The sequence below is a fragment of the Lepidochelys olivacea genome, assembly GCF_965140295.1.
Source record: "Lepidochelys olivacea isolate rLepOli2 genome assembly, chromosome: 20".
NCBI lineage: Eukaryota > Metazoa > Chordata > Testudines > Cheloniidae > Lepidochelys > Lepidochelys olivacea.
Genome location: NC_140430.1, coordinates 515903 through 533015, shown reverse-complemented (window position 1 = coordinate 533015; position 17113 = coordinate 515903). Strand labels below are relative to the sequence as shown.

The 17113-nt window shown below is 40.9% G+C and overlaps 1 protein-coding gene across 2 annotated transcripts in view; it reads right to left on the bottom strand.

Moving 5' to 3' along the window:
* LARP4 (La ribonucleoprotein 4) overlaps positions 1-17113 on the bottom strand; it is a 41758-nt gene that overhangs the window by 3957 nt on the left and 20688 nt on the right. For both annotated transcript variants that reach the window (XM_084610250.1, XM_084610251.1), the window contains exons 7-12: positions 15559-15669; positions 12909-12962; positions 11940-12149; positions 11225-11328; positions 5523-5756; positions 4101-4149 (exon numbers count right to left, since the gene is read on the bottom strand). In XM_084610250.1, coding sequence (XP_084466376.1) covers positions 4101-4149; positions 5523-5756; positions 11225-11328; positions 11940-12149; positions 12909-12962; positions 15559-15669 — 762 coding nt within the window. The remainder of the gene's footprint in view (positions 1-4100; positions 4150-5522; positions 5757-11224; positions 11329-11939; positions 12150-12908; positions 12963-15558; positions 15670-17113) is intronic.

Genomic DNA, 17113 nt, shown 5'->3' with positions numbered 1-17113 from the left:
CACACCTGATGGTGGGTGTCAATGCAGTGACATCTTTCAGAAGAGATGCAATATTAGAAACTCCAAATCGCTTTAATAGTTGGGATGTTTCCTGGCCAAATTCCAACTGCAGTGGTTTCAGTTTGCCTCCCTATACTTGTTTTGCAGCTTCAGTTCAATGAAGTGTATGTTACTGCCCATCTAGCGCATAAAATAATTACACACCTGCTCTGTAACTTGTTCCTCAAGACACGTTGCACACATCCATTCCAGTTCAGGTGTCTGTGTGCCACTGCATCAAAGCCAGATACCTTTTTCCCATAACTGTACCTGCAAGGGCAGCACATGCTGCCTCCACACACTCCTCCTAAGCAAAGAAGGTGTGGAGCCTCTGACCCTCCCCCACCTCAGCTCTTTCACACTGAAAGCCTGCATCTCAAGTGATTCTGATAGACAGGGAAAGGGGGGTAGGTTGTGGAATGTACATGAGTAACATCTCAAAGAACAGGTATGTAACCATTTTTTCCATCTTCAAGTGCTTGCAAGTGTCCATTCCACTTTAGGTGACTCACAAGCAGCTCCCAGTGGAGGAGGGTATTGAGTCTACCCGAACAAGGATCTCAGTACTTCTCTCCCAGGCCTCCAACAACAATGCTAAATTTGGGAGAGAGAACACGAGTGGTAAGTGACTGAACCAAACTGAAGACCAGGTAACAGCTCTGCAAACATCACTGATGGGAACGCATCAGCAGCTTTCCTGGGTCGTATCTAGAGTCTGTATAGAATACGCTAAAATTCTCTGATGTAGAGAACGTTTGTAATGTTGTAGTAGACACAAATGCAGAAGGAAATCCAGGACGAGATGCTCTCAGAGCAAACAAGTTTCCCTTTCATTCACTCAGCAAAGGAAATGAACAATGGAGAAGATTAAACTCCTTAGACCTGCCAAGTAAAAAGCTAATCCATCATGAACCTTTAAAATATGTGGCCTCTACCTGTGTGAGAGTAAGGCTTGGGAAAGACTGGCAAACAAACAGTTTCAGTCAAATGAAAATCTGAAACCACTTTAGTGAGAAATTTGGGGTACGGATGCAAGGCAACATTGTCTTTTTAAAAAATCATACAAAGAGGGTGAGCCATCAAAGCTCAGCAAACTTCCTAGCTTAAGTAATGGCTATTAGAAATGCTACATTTAAATTGAGCGAAGAGACAATGAACGTGTGGCCATGGATTCAAAAAAAGGTCTCTTCAATGCTGTGAGAACTAAGTTTAAATCTTAGGACAGAGGAGGCTCTTTAGTAAGTGGGGGAAAGTGAAGAGAAAGGGAGAAGATAACAGCAGACAGATTAGCCATGCAAAACTTGATTTTCTTTATGTATTGGTTGAGATTTCACAGCTCTAGAATAAGTCTGAAGACTGATTTGAGAAAGTATCAGGAATAAAATCCCTTCCCCCAATATTGAGACCGTATATCTTCTACAGCCTCTAGCGGTAACAGACTGAACTTCTTGAATTAAACACAGCCTTGAGTGAGAATGATCCCTGAAAAGGGACGGGGCATCAGAAAAGGGGACAGAATTGAACTGCAAGGTGTAAGTCAGTCCTCTATTGTGTGCTGCACTTTGACAGGTATGCAAGATACCTGCAGTCATGAAGCGGCACATAGTGATACCAGTTGCTATCACACAAGCCAATGAGTCTACCATCTAATGCAACCTGCAGAGAAACAAAAGGGTTGCCAAGTTATAACATGAGAAGCGGTAGCATCTTCGTAGTAAGCAAGGTGAGCCCCGGATAGTATGAGAGCAGCAACATTAAAATTCTAAGAAGTAACGGCTGCCTGTTGGCGAGTTCTGCAGAGCCGTGTGCTGTAGTGCTCCGGTCTCAGCCCAAGAAAACATCTTTTTGGAAGAGGAACAAGATGCATCTTTTCTTAGTAAAAATGTTACAAACAAATGAACTGCCACATATGATCTGTATGAACCCTACCAAACTCTTTGCCTCAGTGATATCTTGTGGCTGGGCCTCCCACAGGTTAATTATGCATTTCTTTTACATGCATTATTTTAGCAGTCTTGAAACAAGAGCATTGGCCTGAATAAGGCATTGCTAAGGCAGGTGCTGATCAAACTATTCAATATTTTCTGTCCCCATAAAAGTAAGAAGCCACAAACCAGGGTCTGACCATAAATGCTAAATAACTAACTGCCCATAAGCCTAACTTCTTGCACCCCCTTTGAATGTCATCTCAGGTCCCAGTCAGGCTTCCATTGAAGCCAGCCAGACTTTTGACAATTACTTCTATGGGAAGAGGATCAGGTCTTCAGCATCCTATTATAAGGGAGAGATAATGGGAGCAAGTTGCACTGAGTTCCACCTAGTGGTCAATGTGAAGCAGCACACTTTTGGAAGAGCACTCAGCAACAAGGTTTCCTATAGGATACACCTGTTACTAAAGAGATAAGACAGGCTCTAAAAAAAAAAAAAAACAAACAGGAAGTAATGGCTGGAACCAAGAGACTGATGTATTTTCACTTGTCAGGCAAGCATTCACATTCTATCTTCACAGCCTCAGACAGGAGCTAGTGTAGCCCACAGGATTACTTTGCTAGCTATTCTATCCTATTAATCCAGCCAGCCGTATCAAATATGTTTCTCTTTCTGAATTAATCCATTTTATTCTTACATTTTATCAATATTAATTCCTATGAATTTAGGGTGTGTTGAGGCATATGATATGTGTTTCCTAATATACCTAAAATAAGTTTTGCTGAAATGCAAGAAGCCTACCGGCCTGTATCCAGTAAGATCCGCTTAAGAGCTAAAAGTATCATCAGTTAAGAGTACGTCAGCCTAAAAGCTGGTAACTTTTGGCATAGATGGGAATGGTCCCTGAACCTTGGGGAACCAAAGGGAGGAACTACACACAACACCGAGCAGGCTTATCTGGCATCTACAACCAGTTGCTTACCGCAGGGTATACCACAACCTGGAAGTCACCAAGAGAGCCTAGACTGGCAGTTTTTGGAGTGAGATAATCCTTATTAATATATGGAGAGTAAGTGTCATAATCCACTAACCTATAGGATAAGGGTATCCATAAATTTCTTAGGGTACAGAAATAAGATCTGGGTATAGTAGGTTGGGCCTGAAGTACATAGTGTCAGGATCCTATACAATACCTTGTAAGGATATCATAGGGAGCGCTTTTTTTAGTTCTTTTGGGGCTTTTTTTTTTTAAGCTCTTTTAGTCTTTAGCTCTTTCTTTTCTTTGGTCTTCTATATTCTATACACCAGTGGTCTCCAACGTTTCTGGATCGCGCACCCCCACGGTGCCGCCGAAGAAAGGAGACAGGAAGACCTGCCGCAGGCGTGCTGCCGAAAGGGAAGACCTGCTACAGGCGTGCAGAGCTGCCGCCGAAGGAAAAGTAAAACAGCGGAGTGCTGTCCAGCGGCTCTCCTCCTGCCGCACACCCCATGGAACCCTCTGGCGCACCCCCCGGGGTGCGTGCACCCCACTTTGGAGACCACTGCTATAGACGATCATTCTATCTTCTGTCACACTATCAGTTCAGCTTGTGCGGTACAGTATAACTATTCAACATTCCTAACTATTGGGGAAGCCAGCACCATCATGTTATCGGGCATGCTAGGAGTAAGGCTGGTCCTTCACCTCCTATTACCGGATCCTCAAGGAAGGGTGAGAGTATATTAAGTTAAGGTACTTATAATATAAATGTTACCACCAGGAGTTTTGGAATTCTTTTACTGTTTTGCAGTCATAAGTTTCATAGCATCTATTCTTTTGTTAATCTCAATAAAGTTTTATCAATTTGGTATTGTCCTCAGTGTGAGTGTTTTTGCCAAGCACCCTGAGAGTCCTCTCCCTATATAGAACTCTCTGAGTTCTTGAACCCTGTAGTCTGAATTGGACAAGAACCTATAAATCTTCTGGTCGGACGCGATCAGTGGCGAACCATAACAACGAACCAGTCAAATTCAGGTCAAGACTAGGGGGAGAGGGAGGTATATGAAGTGGTAAGGCAGAGCCCATTTCACTGCCTAGGTCCCTCCCCTCTACATGTCTCCCTCCCCCATGAAATAATGGAAATGGAACTTACTGAAAGACGGTCATCTTCTCGTCTTCTCCGACCTCTGAAAAAGTTCCTCCTTTAAAGGAAAAAAGAAGGGAAGTGAAGACAAACCTCAGCAAGCATATTAGTCTAGCTCCTAATTATATCCCCCATAAAGGGGAGCATGCACTTAAGTGCCCATCCTTCTTCCTATGGCTGATGTAAAAGTAGAACTGATCAAAAGTAGTGCCTATTGATCAGACCCGCCTCTTCTCCATTCTTAGGGGTCTAACTTTATTTCTCAGTGCATCAACTTGTTTTGCAGACTGAATTGGTGTCCCTTCTGTTACAAGAAAAAGTCTTTAGACCTACTTTTTTAGGACACAACATGCCTGCTGTGGATTAGACTTTACTACTGTGAACAACTCTTACTTTGGTTCTCTTTAAAAACCTATATTGTAGTAACAGGTGTGATTGGGAATTTTTGGTCAGCAAGTTGTTTAGAGAGGGTCAGAACCCCAGTACTAACAGACACCAAAAATCAACTGGCTTTATCTCAGAAGATAAATGTTTGAAGCTCCCAGCCACTGAGCCCAGAGGACTTTGGTATTGGAGACCACTGTTTAAATTTGTTTAAAATGTAATGTAACCCCGAAGGCTACAGTTTTACCTAATGAATTGTTTGTATTTTGTAGGCCAGTCATAAACAGAGTTGTGGTCACAATCTAGTCCTTACAAAGTAGTGAAACCTGTCTTTACACTACCTACAAACTATTTGAATCTTAGAACAAAAAAGCCCAGAGTTAGCACAGCTGCTTTAAAAAAAAAAAAAAAAGAGAGAGAGAAACAAAGATGTGCACGTGAGTGGTAGGGGATGGGGGGAAATACTCTCCATTTGCTTTACATGAGAGTTTGTTTCTAACTTTTTGCTTTAACTACTAACTGAAGGTAATTGCTAACATGCACGAGCTTCCCCCCCCCCCCACATTCATACTGTGAGCCAGAAGACACTTAGAGCATGTTTTACAAAAATGAAATAAACATAAGCCTTAAAGTTTTAACACTACACTCAGATTGTAAGGGTTATGTAGAACGGAGTTTGTACAGAAACATGTTTTTCTTTAATAAACCAGTTTTAACTTCTATAAGGACATCCCTATTTACTACCAGCTGTATGAATTTCCTACCATTAGAGCCTGTAAAAATGGAGAGTCAAAACATTTTCAATCTTACTTAGAAAAGCTCAAAATGTATTATGCTCAATTTGCTTGTTTAATTGAATATCAATTCGCTCCCTAGACCACTCCACAGATAACTGAACAGTTGTGTTCAGCACCTGAAGTTATTTTGGCTTATGAAAATTAATCTAAAGCTGGTTCGGCAATCTTTTCCCAACCCTGTAGCCAATGTTTCTCCAACCACACACTGCCTTCACTGTAACATATGGCTCTCATTGCTGCAATTTTTTACCTGCCCCTGCCAATACTGTAGTCTCCATTCTGCTCCATCTGCAAGATGGAATAATCCTTCTGAGAACAGCCTTGTTCCTGGTGTCCTGTTAATGTATTGGTATGTCGTTCCATACCAAAATTCCTCAAGTTGGTTCGGTTCAGTGGTCCATCCCCCATTGACACTGTACCAACCACAGCTGTACCCTCTGCACAGTGTTCCGAGCTGCTTGATGATCGGAAATGAGGCTTCACACTGTATGAGATACAATAAGAAGTTGTCAACAGCACAACATAAGGACCAATAAGCAAAGTTCTCTCCCAAACAAACTAGACCACTTTCGGTAATATGGTCTGAAGTAATTAAAGAGAGACAATAAATAAATGTTACTCCTCCATTGTTAAAACAATATCCCATGTGGTACCATACACCCTTGCCATGACTTCATGGTCCAAGGACCAAATGTTCCATTGTCCAGCTCCCAAGCCATATAATTAGGCATCCTCAACCCATCTCTTCTTACTAATCCTGAGTAGTCATCCAGAAGTCCCAACTGACTCTAAAAAAAATTGTGACTATAAAGAAAATAGAAAATCCTGCAAAAGCTCAAGAGTTAGGCAATTAACACTATCACTAACATACAAGTGAAACAGAGGGAGATGGGCCGTGATTAGTCTATAGGAACAAAGGAGTATAAAAAAGGTGAGATTTGCCTATGTGAGAGCAAGAACAAATACAGATGCTTAATTCCACCACACTCAGTGTACCCAATTTGTTACTTCAGCGTCTATCTAATGACCGTTGCACATATCCTCTGCAAAATACAAGCAGATGATTCCAAACTAAGTATTTCAGACAACACAGGAGCATCCAATTCACAGCTGAGAGAAAGCTTCCCTTTGGACGGCAGCCTGAGTGACAAGTAATATAACTTTAATATGTACTAAATGTTCAAGTCTAAATATTTACCCTACCTCACACTATATAAACAGACTGGATTCCCTCCTTGCAATCCTCCTCCAATTCTCCTACACTCTTTGGCTTCTTCCAGTGGCCCCCCCCCGCAGCAAGTCTCAAGAACCACCACCAGTTTGGAGCACAGGATTTTATGTATTTTCCAAAAAAAAAAAAAAAAAAACACCTATACATCCCTGTGACAGAGAATGTCCAAGGGCGGTCTCCAAATGCCAAGAATTCTAGACTGGCTAGTAAAGAGGTAGATTCCCTTCTGCTATCTTCCTTTCTCTTCAGCTGAGGGGAACTGCATGTCTTCAGCAAGTTACCATCTGCTAATAGCAAACCATGGAACCAGAAATGAGAGACAGATTACTAATCTAATCTTGAGTTGACAGTGCAAGATTCTTCCCTGTGCTGTATACTGTATCTTCCAATGCCATTTTAAGTGACAAATGACACAATTTTGCCACTACTTCCTTTGGGTGGCTCCTGCACAGCTTGATTGATCTAATGGCTAGGAAAGTGCCTCTTTGGCTCTCAAATGCAGGAAGTATATCAGGAAAGTCACCCACCCTTCATTTTAAATCTCAGGAACCCATGCGCTGAACAACCATTTTCTGATTGTTCTGAAGCCCAACCTATCTTCCAATGTCATTCTCATGCTACTGTCCTAACATCCACAAAACAAGGAAGCTGATTAAGTCTGATACAACAATTTGGGAGTTTGTCACAGGGCGTGAACCTTTCACTCCTGCGCAAATGCAGGCATGTTGCAACATTTCAGGCCCAAATAAATGTGATTGGTTTAAAGTAAACAAACCAACATTTGTTTATAGACAAAACAGCCAATATTTAATATTAGACTAGTGACTACCCACATGATGCGATAAATTAAGCTTAGCCCACAGGACAAAAAGCTTTACAGGGGAAGCAGCATGTAAGCCTTCTCCCTGGAGGAAGTTTTCTGGGACTGAAGGTGAAGCACAGTTATATTGAACAGAGATGGCCTAGTACTACTTACCTCCAACAAACTTTATGAAACAATCCTCAGCTACCCAGTAAGTAGCTTTTCTCCATCAACAAAATGAAGTAGAGGCAAAGAGACTTAAAGTGACAATCAGTTTAGGCTCAATTATTTTATTTATTTATATTTTTTAAAATATATTTGAACATAACAGAAGGGTTTATCATTTTTGATTAAATGATTAAACATTGGTCAGATTCATAAAATTTAAGTCCAGAAGGAACCACTGTGATAATTTAATATGGATTCTTGTGGAAATGCTAAATTCTATTACCTTCAATTCTAAAGATTCGCCGACAACCCAAACACTAGTACATTGTGCTAGCACAAGAATTCATGAGGCAGCCTAGAAAGAGTGAAAGTTGTTTATTGCCCAAACTGAAGGGGGGGGGGGGGAAAAGAGAGACAGAAACCCGCCATGCATAAACGGTATTAAATATAAAAGATTGAAAAATTTAAATCTAATGCATCAGTGGATCTCAGTCCTTTCCAGACTGGAACCCATATTACAACATGGAAAAAAAAAAGTCTCCCACAATTTGCTAATCCATCTGCTCAGACTTCCAACAGATTTCACAGGCCCATGCTGAAGAGACAAAAAGGAACGTGAACTTTAAAAAACATACCAATTGCCAAGGAGAGCTGAGACTTTAAGAAACTCCTTTAACACGTCTCATTTAAACAAATGAGTATACAGAGCATCCTTTACATACCCAGTCAGGGACAGTCCAGGGAAACAGAGGAATCCCTGCTGCTTGGGACACGTAAAATTAGACTGGTATGTGGACAATGTGAAATAAATGTTCATTAGCAGGGAGGTTTCTAGAGCACTTAATAGGCTTTAGCATCTACAATAGGCATGGAAAGCAGATTTCAGTTAAGTCTCTTAAATTTGCCATTTTTGAATCCATTCAAAGTGAAGGAAAAGTTTCTAGCTGTATGATTCAGCCCTCAGATCTCATAATCTCACCTTTCATTGAGAAGGCCACACAATCTTGGTCTGGGCAGAAGAACAAAAAAGTACAGGAGAAAAGTGCAGAAGACAGGAGAAAGCAAAGAGAAGGAAGAAAGGAGTAAGAAAGTGAGCAAGGAGAGTGTGCATGAAACAGAGAGATGCCCAGACTTTTGAATGTTAGACCTGTTCTCTCTGAGCGCGATACTTGATCATCACTGGGCCAACCCTCTGAGCCTACATCTCACTTATCTTGCTAGCACTCCAGCAGAGAGGGAATGTCTCTCAGAGGCTTCCACTATCCTCCTTAAATATAACATTTCAAATCCTGGAAACAGGCTTTAAAATTGCAATGGCATAAGGAAAGCTTCACACTAAGCTAACACTGAGGTAGGGAAGGCTAGAGCACATCCTAGACAAAAACATGTGTTTGGAACCAGATTACACCATATTGTGTGCAATGAAGCTACCTCTATCTTTCTACTACTTGGAAAGATCAGAGCTCCATTTGTGGAGAAGGAAGGAACTCAACTAACTCAACTTTATGTTTCTCTACTAAAGAAAAGGCTTATCACAGCAGAGATTCTCATTTAAGAGTCCTAACCCTTTAAAATTCCTGTTCTGAAGGGAGTTTCTCTTCCAGAGACTGCATCATGCAGTAGAATTCCCACAGTAAAACAGGAGCTACCTAGGAGTAAGCACGTTATAACCTCTTGTCACCAATGGATATGGAGCTCTTACCTAGAGCCATTAATTATTTGGTATGGTTTCTGGCCGACTCTGGACTCTGTATGAAATTAGATGACTTATCTAATAGTAAAAGTTTACACTATACTTTGCCGAGATTCAGGACAGAATCTCTGTCTCAAAAGCTCTGTCTCAAAAGTCTTAAGAATAGGGGTCCATGGTGAACTTAAGGAACTTTTGATGATTAGAACGAGAAATTCTACACAAGGAGATATGTCTCCTTCAACTATATGGACTAGTCCCTTCAGTCAACAGCCAAAATGAGAGAGGGAAGCACTTGCCCTCTTGAAATGTCCCTCTCCTCCTTTGAGGGCTGGATAGACAGCTCCTACAAAAGCTAGTTAAGTCAGAACAAACATTACCTTTGAGGAAAGATTGAAATTGGGTTTATTTAGCCCGGAGAAGAGAAGGGGAGGACATAAAAGTTTTCAAGTATATCAGAGATTGCTACAAGTAGGAAGGTGAAAAATTGTTCTCGTTTAACCTCAGAGGACAGGTCAAGAAGCAAAGAGCTTAAATTGCAGCAAGGGAGGTTTAGGTTGTACATTAGGAAAAACTTCTTAATTGTCATGGTAGTTAAACATTGGAACAAAATTGTCTAGGGAGATTGTGGAATCTCTCTCATTGGAGGTTTTTAAGGACAGGATACAGACACGTATGTCAGGAGTGGTCTAGTTATTATGCAGTCCTGCCTTGAGTGCAGGGGACTGGACTAGACGGACTCCTGAGGTCCCTTCCAGTTCTATACTTTTTTGATTCTATGTGATTATGATTGTACAGTGCTGACGGCAAGTACACTTAAATCCTTCCTGCAAGGAATCACGGGGGGCCTTACCCCAAGAGGATCTGCTAGGGTTGCTTTGGCCGCCAGCCTAAAATGGAGGCTGAGTCAAGATTGCTAGAGAAAGAGCACAGTTTCAAAAGGCAAAAAATGTTGATCACTTCCATCTGATCATTAGGAAGTGGATATATTTGCCCATCTAGACGGTTTGTACTCTTACTGTACATACCAGCTGGGCTGGACAACAGTCAAAAATCTAGGTCTACAAACACAAGAAATCCTATAAAAATGCTCCATTTAAGTTTTAATAACCGAGACGCTGATAAACAGGCACAGCTCTAACACAGCTCAGTGGCAGTTGTGCAGGATCTGCCCCCATTAGACACAATTCTCTTTCTAAATTCAGCTGCCTCACTTGTCCCAAATGAAGCAATAAACACTTCACTCTGCTCCTGCAAGACCCAATTTCAAAGTCCATCCTCCACTGATCACGTCAATTTATGGCCATGAACTTTAACTCCATTACCAAATGTTTACAGCACAGGTAGTTGTCAAGTGAAGTCTCAAACATAAAAGCGATTACTGTGCTAATCCGCCTGCTTGCTGCATTCAGTAGGAAAGTCTGCACATAAAAGTTTCCACCCACACAAGGCAAGAGTACTATAGTCTTTTGTAATTACAGAGCATTGCTCCAACAACACACAAGGTTGTTTTCCTCCTCTGCAAATGAATGTATTTGAGCTCACTCTCTAAAATTATATCAGGAGAGAGACTGACGTGGTAAATGAATTACAGTGATAAAATTGATGAATGCTGAATTTATCGAACAATAGAAAGAGCCTGTATCTCTGAACTTGTATAAGGTGAGTGGCTCTACAATATTAGTCTCACTACAGAAGTGGAATTTGTCTTGTGGGAATTTCTGTTTAGGAAATAAGGCAGCCATGAGTTAGAAGCAACAGTTTCTAAGAGGAAGCTACCTTGGTTTCAGACTTAAACACTTAATGGTAACCTCTTTGAAGCTTTCAAATGAGTCCTCACCTTTGTTCTCTCTAGCACACACAGATTTGTTATTGTATGGCCTCATGAACGTTGGCCTCGATTTTATGCTAAATTTAGTTTCCAAAAAAATTCCACATAGATTTAGCAAACAAGAACTACAAGGCATTATGCCCTTGGTAATAAGCATTCCTTGATGACTCATTAAAGCTCCGGAAAGTGCAAATTCTAACAGCACAGCCAGCTTCCCGATTTTCTCTTACCGGTTTCTATGGAATGGGCGACCTATGCTCAAGGAAGCAGCATTCGTTTTATATGATCCTGGTGAATTAAAGCCATTCACGAATCCACCATTAGGAAAAGGGGCCTGCAATGCAGAGACAAGAATATCAGGCTGTCAAGAGTTCAACTAAGTCAAAAGATAAAAGGAAAGATGCTCATGGTTGTTCGGCCCTTTCCTGCACTGCAGACATCAACTTAACTTGCTGCTTCATCCAGAATGTTTTACACCTCAACCCCGTAACATCATATTCCATTATTACAATCCCTCATTCAAAATTCTCCCTAGGTCTACAGTTTGTAAAGCCAGTACAGTCTCATGATCTTTCTGTCCATGAAGAGCCAAGAAAATCCCTCTCCACCTCCCCAGGTTTGCTTGGGATAAACTGAGTTTACACCAGAAGCCCCTGGGATTTAACTGACGCTGGTGATCGGATTGGGTGCCTTTTAGAGGCTCATCTTATTGGGTCTGGACCATCATTGGCTGAAGCCAATGGTCAGTAACCAACAACATATGGAAGAGGTGACCAGACCCATGTCTCTTGAAAGATAGTGAGAGGTCAACCCAATCAACACAGGCCAATTTGTTTCTCAAGCTCTCAAGAGTAGATTTTTGGGACAATATTCCAAAATGTATTGCCCATCAGTGTTGATAACAAAAACCCTCCCATTTTATGAAAATTGGCAGCAGTTACTTACCAGTGGTGTTTCAAAGTAAGGTGCAGGGTTTGGAGACCAAGTCTGAGGCACAATACTGTAAATAGAGTACTGCTGAGGACTATATACAGGCTGCATAAACAGTGGTGAGGCAAACTGTGCTTGTGTTTGAACTGGCTGAGTATACACACTGGAATCCACTACCCGGTAGCCATTTTTAGCAAAAAATGTGTTGATGGCTTTTATCCTTGCCTGTAAGAGAGATCAAACCAAGTTACGTTTGCCGCATGTAAGGAGGGAAGTGCAAGGGGAAAGCCACAAGTTTTCTCTTTCCCTTATTTTTATTATAATGTAAGTAAGGAAAAACTAGGTTAACTGCTGACAAGCATAAATCTTGTGTGACAGACTATGTTGCAGTGTTGGTTATCCCTTCTTTCATTTTAACACTTTATTGTAAGGTGGGTATCTTAAACCAATGGATCACTCAAAGTTTTAAACTTTATGCTGCCTTCTGTGGCAATAACTGCCCTATAATTTGAGACTAACTCAGAATTTAAGCAAAAGTCAGTGCTGTGAAAGATGCCAGACTGACAACCATAGAAACTGAAGTCTACTTCTCAGCAGATTAGGTACAGGACAAGGAGCAGCAGGCAGGGCAAGCTTCCCTCACACTGCACAGCCAGGTTGTCTAAATGTCATTCTAGAGGAGCGAGCTCTACAAAATGAAGAGAATCAAAGTCTTTAATCCCTCTGCTGAGTCTTACAAACAAGGATGCCAATTTGGAAGCTTAAAGTAGCTATACCTATATCTATATATGACACATCTCCAGGAGAAACTGCACTTGGGATCACCCACCGCACACTCTTAAATTGGGTTCAAGCTAGTGTCCTATAGAGGAAAGGCTTTGCATCCCAAAACTAATTTTTAGTAAGTTTACAGTGCTAGCCAAAGACAGACATCCAAGATTTTGTCCTGAAATCTCCCCATACCCACATTAAACAGTGTCTTACCATTATTGGCTTGCCCTGAAAGGTTTTTACTTCTTCCCTTAAGTATTTAAATGCCTGTGTATATAAAAAGACATTTATTGAAAGATCATTTTGGTAAAACTGGACTTCAAAGACAGTCTTTAGAAAACTAATATAAACATAGCTAGGCCTGAATTCAACTTGCATTATATTTTGATAAGTTTATGACAATTTTACAAGAGGAAAAGCCATTGTGTTATTCAAAGCATCAACATGGTTCCTCATGCAGACCAAGCTGCAATTGTTAGTACACATGCCTTCCTGCCTTCATCCATCTTTCTTAAATCCTAACACAGACATGACCATATCGCGTTGCTATCAAAGAGTAAGGATTTAATCTCTGTTGCAAGGGTTAAACAGAAGAGTGCTTGCCTTAAGTATGCCACTGCAATAGCATTTCAATATTTGAGTGTGACATTGAAAACCACACATACCAAAGGGAGAATTTGTACTAAGTCAAACCGTGGTTTGTAATATTATGTTTCCTTTACCGCAAGGCACCTATTTTTTCCTATGGTAGCAAAAAAATATCATTGCCCATCCAGTTATTTACAGGGATACTTAATCTGCCTTCTTTTTTTTAAAACCACCCACTTCTGTTTGTTCAATGAAAAAAGCTTCAGTTTAATTTTCCTGTCCAGTCAATTTCTACACAGTTTTGCTTTCAGGTTCTCAGGCAATAGCACAAAACTGCAAGGTTTAGTTGTTGCGACTGCAGCAGGATGTGCATTTGAGAAGAGCTTCCAACAGAAAGAATTCATGGAACTAGGACTCTTAAGCTTTCTATAAAAGCCCAATTGTACCCATGTGTCCCAACAGTGCATCTGTAAGAACATAACATAAGAATGTAAGAATGGCCATACTGAGTCAGATCAAAGGTCCATCCAGCCCAGTATCCTGTCTACCGACAGTGGCCAATGCTAGGTGCCCCAGAGGGAGTGAACCTAACAAGTAATGATCTAGTGATCTCTCTCCTGCCATCTATCTCCACCCTCTAACAAACAGAGGCTAGTGACACCATTCCTTACCCATCCTGGCTAATAGCCATTAATGGACTTAACCTCCATGAATTTATCCAGTTCTCTTTTAAACCCTGTTATAGTCCTAGCCTTCACAGCCTCCTCAGGCAAGGAGTTCCACAGGCTGACTGTGCGCTGAGTGAAGAACTTCCTTTTATTTGTTTTAAACCTGCTACCTACTTATTTCATTTGGTGGCCCCTAGTTCTTATATTATGGGAACAAGTAAATAACTTTCCCTTATTCACTTTCTCACACCACTCATGATTTTATAGACCTCTATCATATCCCCCCCTTAGTCTCCTCTTTTCCAAGCTGCAAAGTCCTAGCTTTTTTAATCTCTCCTCATATGGGACCCGTTCCAAACCCTGAATCATTTTAGTTGCCCTTTTCTGAACCTTTTCTAATGCCAGTATATTTTTTTGAGAGGAAGGGAGCACATCTGTACGGAGTATTCAAGATGTGGGCAAACCATAGATTTATATAAGGGCAATAAGATATTCTCAGTCTTATTCTCGATCCCTTTTTTAATGATTCCTAACATCCCGTTTGCTTTTTTGACTGCCACTGCACACTGCATGGACGTCTTTAGAGAACTATCCACGATGACTCCAAGATCTTTCTCCTGATTAATTGTAGCTAAATTAGCCCCCCATCATATTGTATGTATAGTTGGGGTTATTTTTTCCAATGTGCATTACTTTACATTTATCAACATGAAATTTCATTTACCATTTTGTTGTCCAATCACTTAGTTTTGTGAGATCTTTTTGAAGTTCTTCACAGTCTGCTTTGGTCTTAACTATCTTGAACAGTTTAGTATCGTCTACAAACTTTGCCACCTCACTGTTTACCCCTTTCTCCAGATCATTTATCATAGAATATCATAGAATATCAGGGTTGGAAGGGACCTCAGGAGGTCATCTAGTCCAACCCCCTGCTCAAAGCAGGACCAATCCCCAATTGTTGGCCCAGATCCCTAAATGGCCCGCTCAAGGATTGAACTGACAACCCTGGGTTTAGCAGGCCCATGCTCAAACCACTGATCCTTGGGGAACACCACTAGTTACCCCCTCTCCATTCTGAAAATTTACCAGTTATTCCTACCCTTTGTTCCCTGTCTTTTAACCAGTTCTCAATCCATGAAAGGATCTTCCCTCTTATCCTGTAAGAACTACAGAAATTATTGCGATGCCTATGTAGACTGTTCCTCCTTTTAACTAGCTCTATTTAAACAAAGCCAGCGTTTCAGATACAGGATACTATATCTAGTATCCAACAACATTTCCATTAACTAGACGCTATTAATTGTCAAGAGTAGCGAAGGAGACCAAATAGAAGCAGCACACATGGTAAGAGAGGCAGACAGTAGAAATGTAGTCCAAGAACAGCAGTCATCCCTACTCTCCTGAATTTCTCTATCAGTTAAACTGAATTCACCTTTGTAAATAAACTCCTAGCTCCCCAGGCAATAGGTGCTGCATACATTAATAAATTAAATTAACTCTCCCTTGTGGCACATATTTTATCATGCACCATACGTGCAGTTCCTAAGAATAACAGGGAAGCTTCAACTAAAGGATAGAGATTGCCTTCAAATCGAATGGAGTCTTACCTGTTGTGCATCAGTATCTGACTGGAATGTAATGTACCAGTTGTTATTGTGAGCAAACTCACAGCTTATCACTCTGGGACAGTTTTCGTTTTTAAACAGCGCCTTAACCTCCTAAAGAAAAGGAAACCTGTTAGGACTGGGTCCCCAAAAACTATCATTGCAAACCAACTGGGAGATTTAACGTCCACTCCCCACCAGAGGAAGTTTTTGTTCTACATCCCGAGTTACTAAAGCCTCATCCTGTAGCCAGGAATATATCCAACCTCCTAGTTGGAGCATATAACTGCCATGTTGTATCTCTCAATACTCGACTGGCACTGGTCTAGCTGAAGATACAAACATTAAAATGTTGGTATATTTCTCCAGATACTACATGGATATGTTGGTTTGTGTGTTGATTCACACATTCTCCTATATACCATTTTCCACTTCCAAACCCTGAGATCCCCACGAATGCCCTTCAGAACTGCTCTTAAATCAGCAGAAAGTGTCTCTTACAAGGATCCTATCACCCATCCCAGGGGCTGAATATGCAGCTGCTGCTGCAGCACTCAAGCCTTGCCAACCTGTGTAGGAAGGGAACTGGAAGCAGGCAGGTCTCCTATATGTCAGAGCACAACACAACCTTAGGTTTTGTTATGCAACACTGAGTTTTCTTCAATATCAGACATGCATAAAAGTACATTTGTAATGAGAATAAGATGCCCAAAAGTGACTTTAGAAAGTTTAGTTCTTTGAGATTTCTACCTACAGAACAAGTACATCTGTGGAGTTCTCTAAGAGACTGACATCAGTCTTGCACACATGAGCTACCCAGATTAAAAACAAAAAATAGTGGGTGTTTCTGGTGAGGGGACCGTGAGATAAAGGAAGATATTGCAGCATTAAGCTGGCAAGGAAGCATTATGAATAACTGGCTTCAAGTTGCATGCAATGTACTCTACCTTGAATAGTCCCTTAGAATATGCGCTAACTACTTATGCTAAATAATCTTTTCCACCTTGCATTTAGCTCTGATGCTCGGTCAGAGTACCTTTCCCTGACTTGAAGAGCTTTGTGTGACTCACAAGCTTGTCTAACTCACCAACAGTAGTTGATCCAATAAAAGATACTACCTCACCCACTGTGGCTTCAAGTTAGCCAAGTACCTTTATAGAGGTCCTTCTGATGCAAGATTCTCAACTTCCAGAAAAGTAACAGTTTTGCAAGAAGTTGCTCATGTCACAATGAGTTACAGCTTTTAAAAGGAGCAACAGAGTTCAGAGATTTACAAAGACAGATCTGTTCATCTAGCATTGCATTAATATTGCTAATTTAAAGTGCCACTATACAAATGCCTCACATTACAGCTCTAAAATCTTCTAAAATAAATTCATTAATTAACAGCTCTGTCAGCCAAATATCAGCAGGCATTTTATTATCCTCTTTCTATCACCATAATGAGCTTGGCTCAAACTGGGTCACAATGAATAAGAAATGTTTATTAATGTTTGTATCTGCCAAAACAACCCTCGGACTTAATGCGAAGTGCCTACTGTGAAAATTTTTGCCTGAA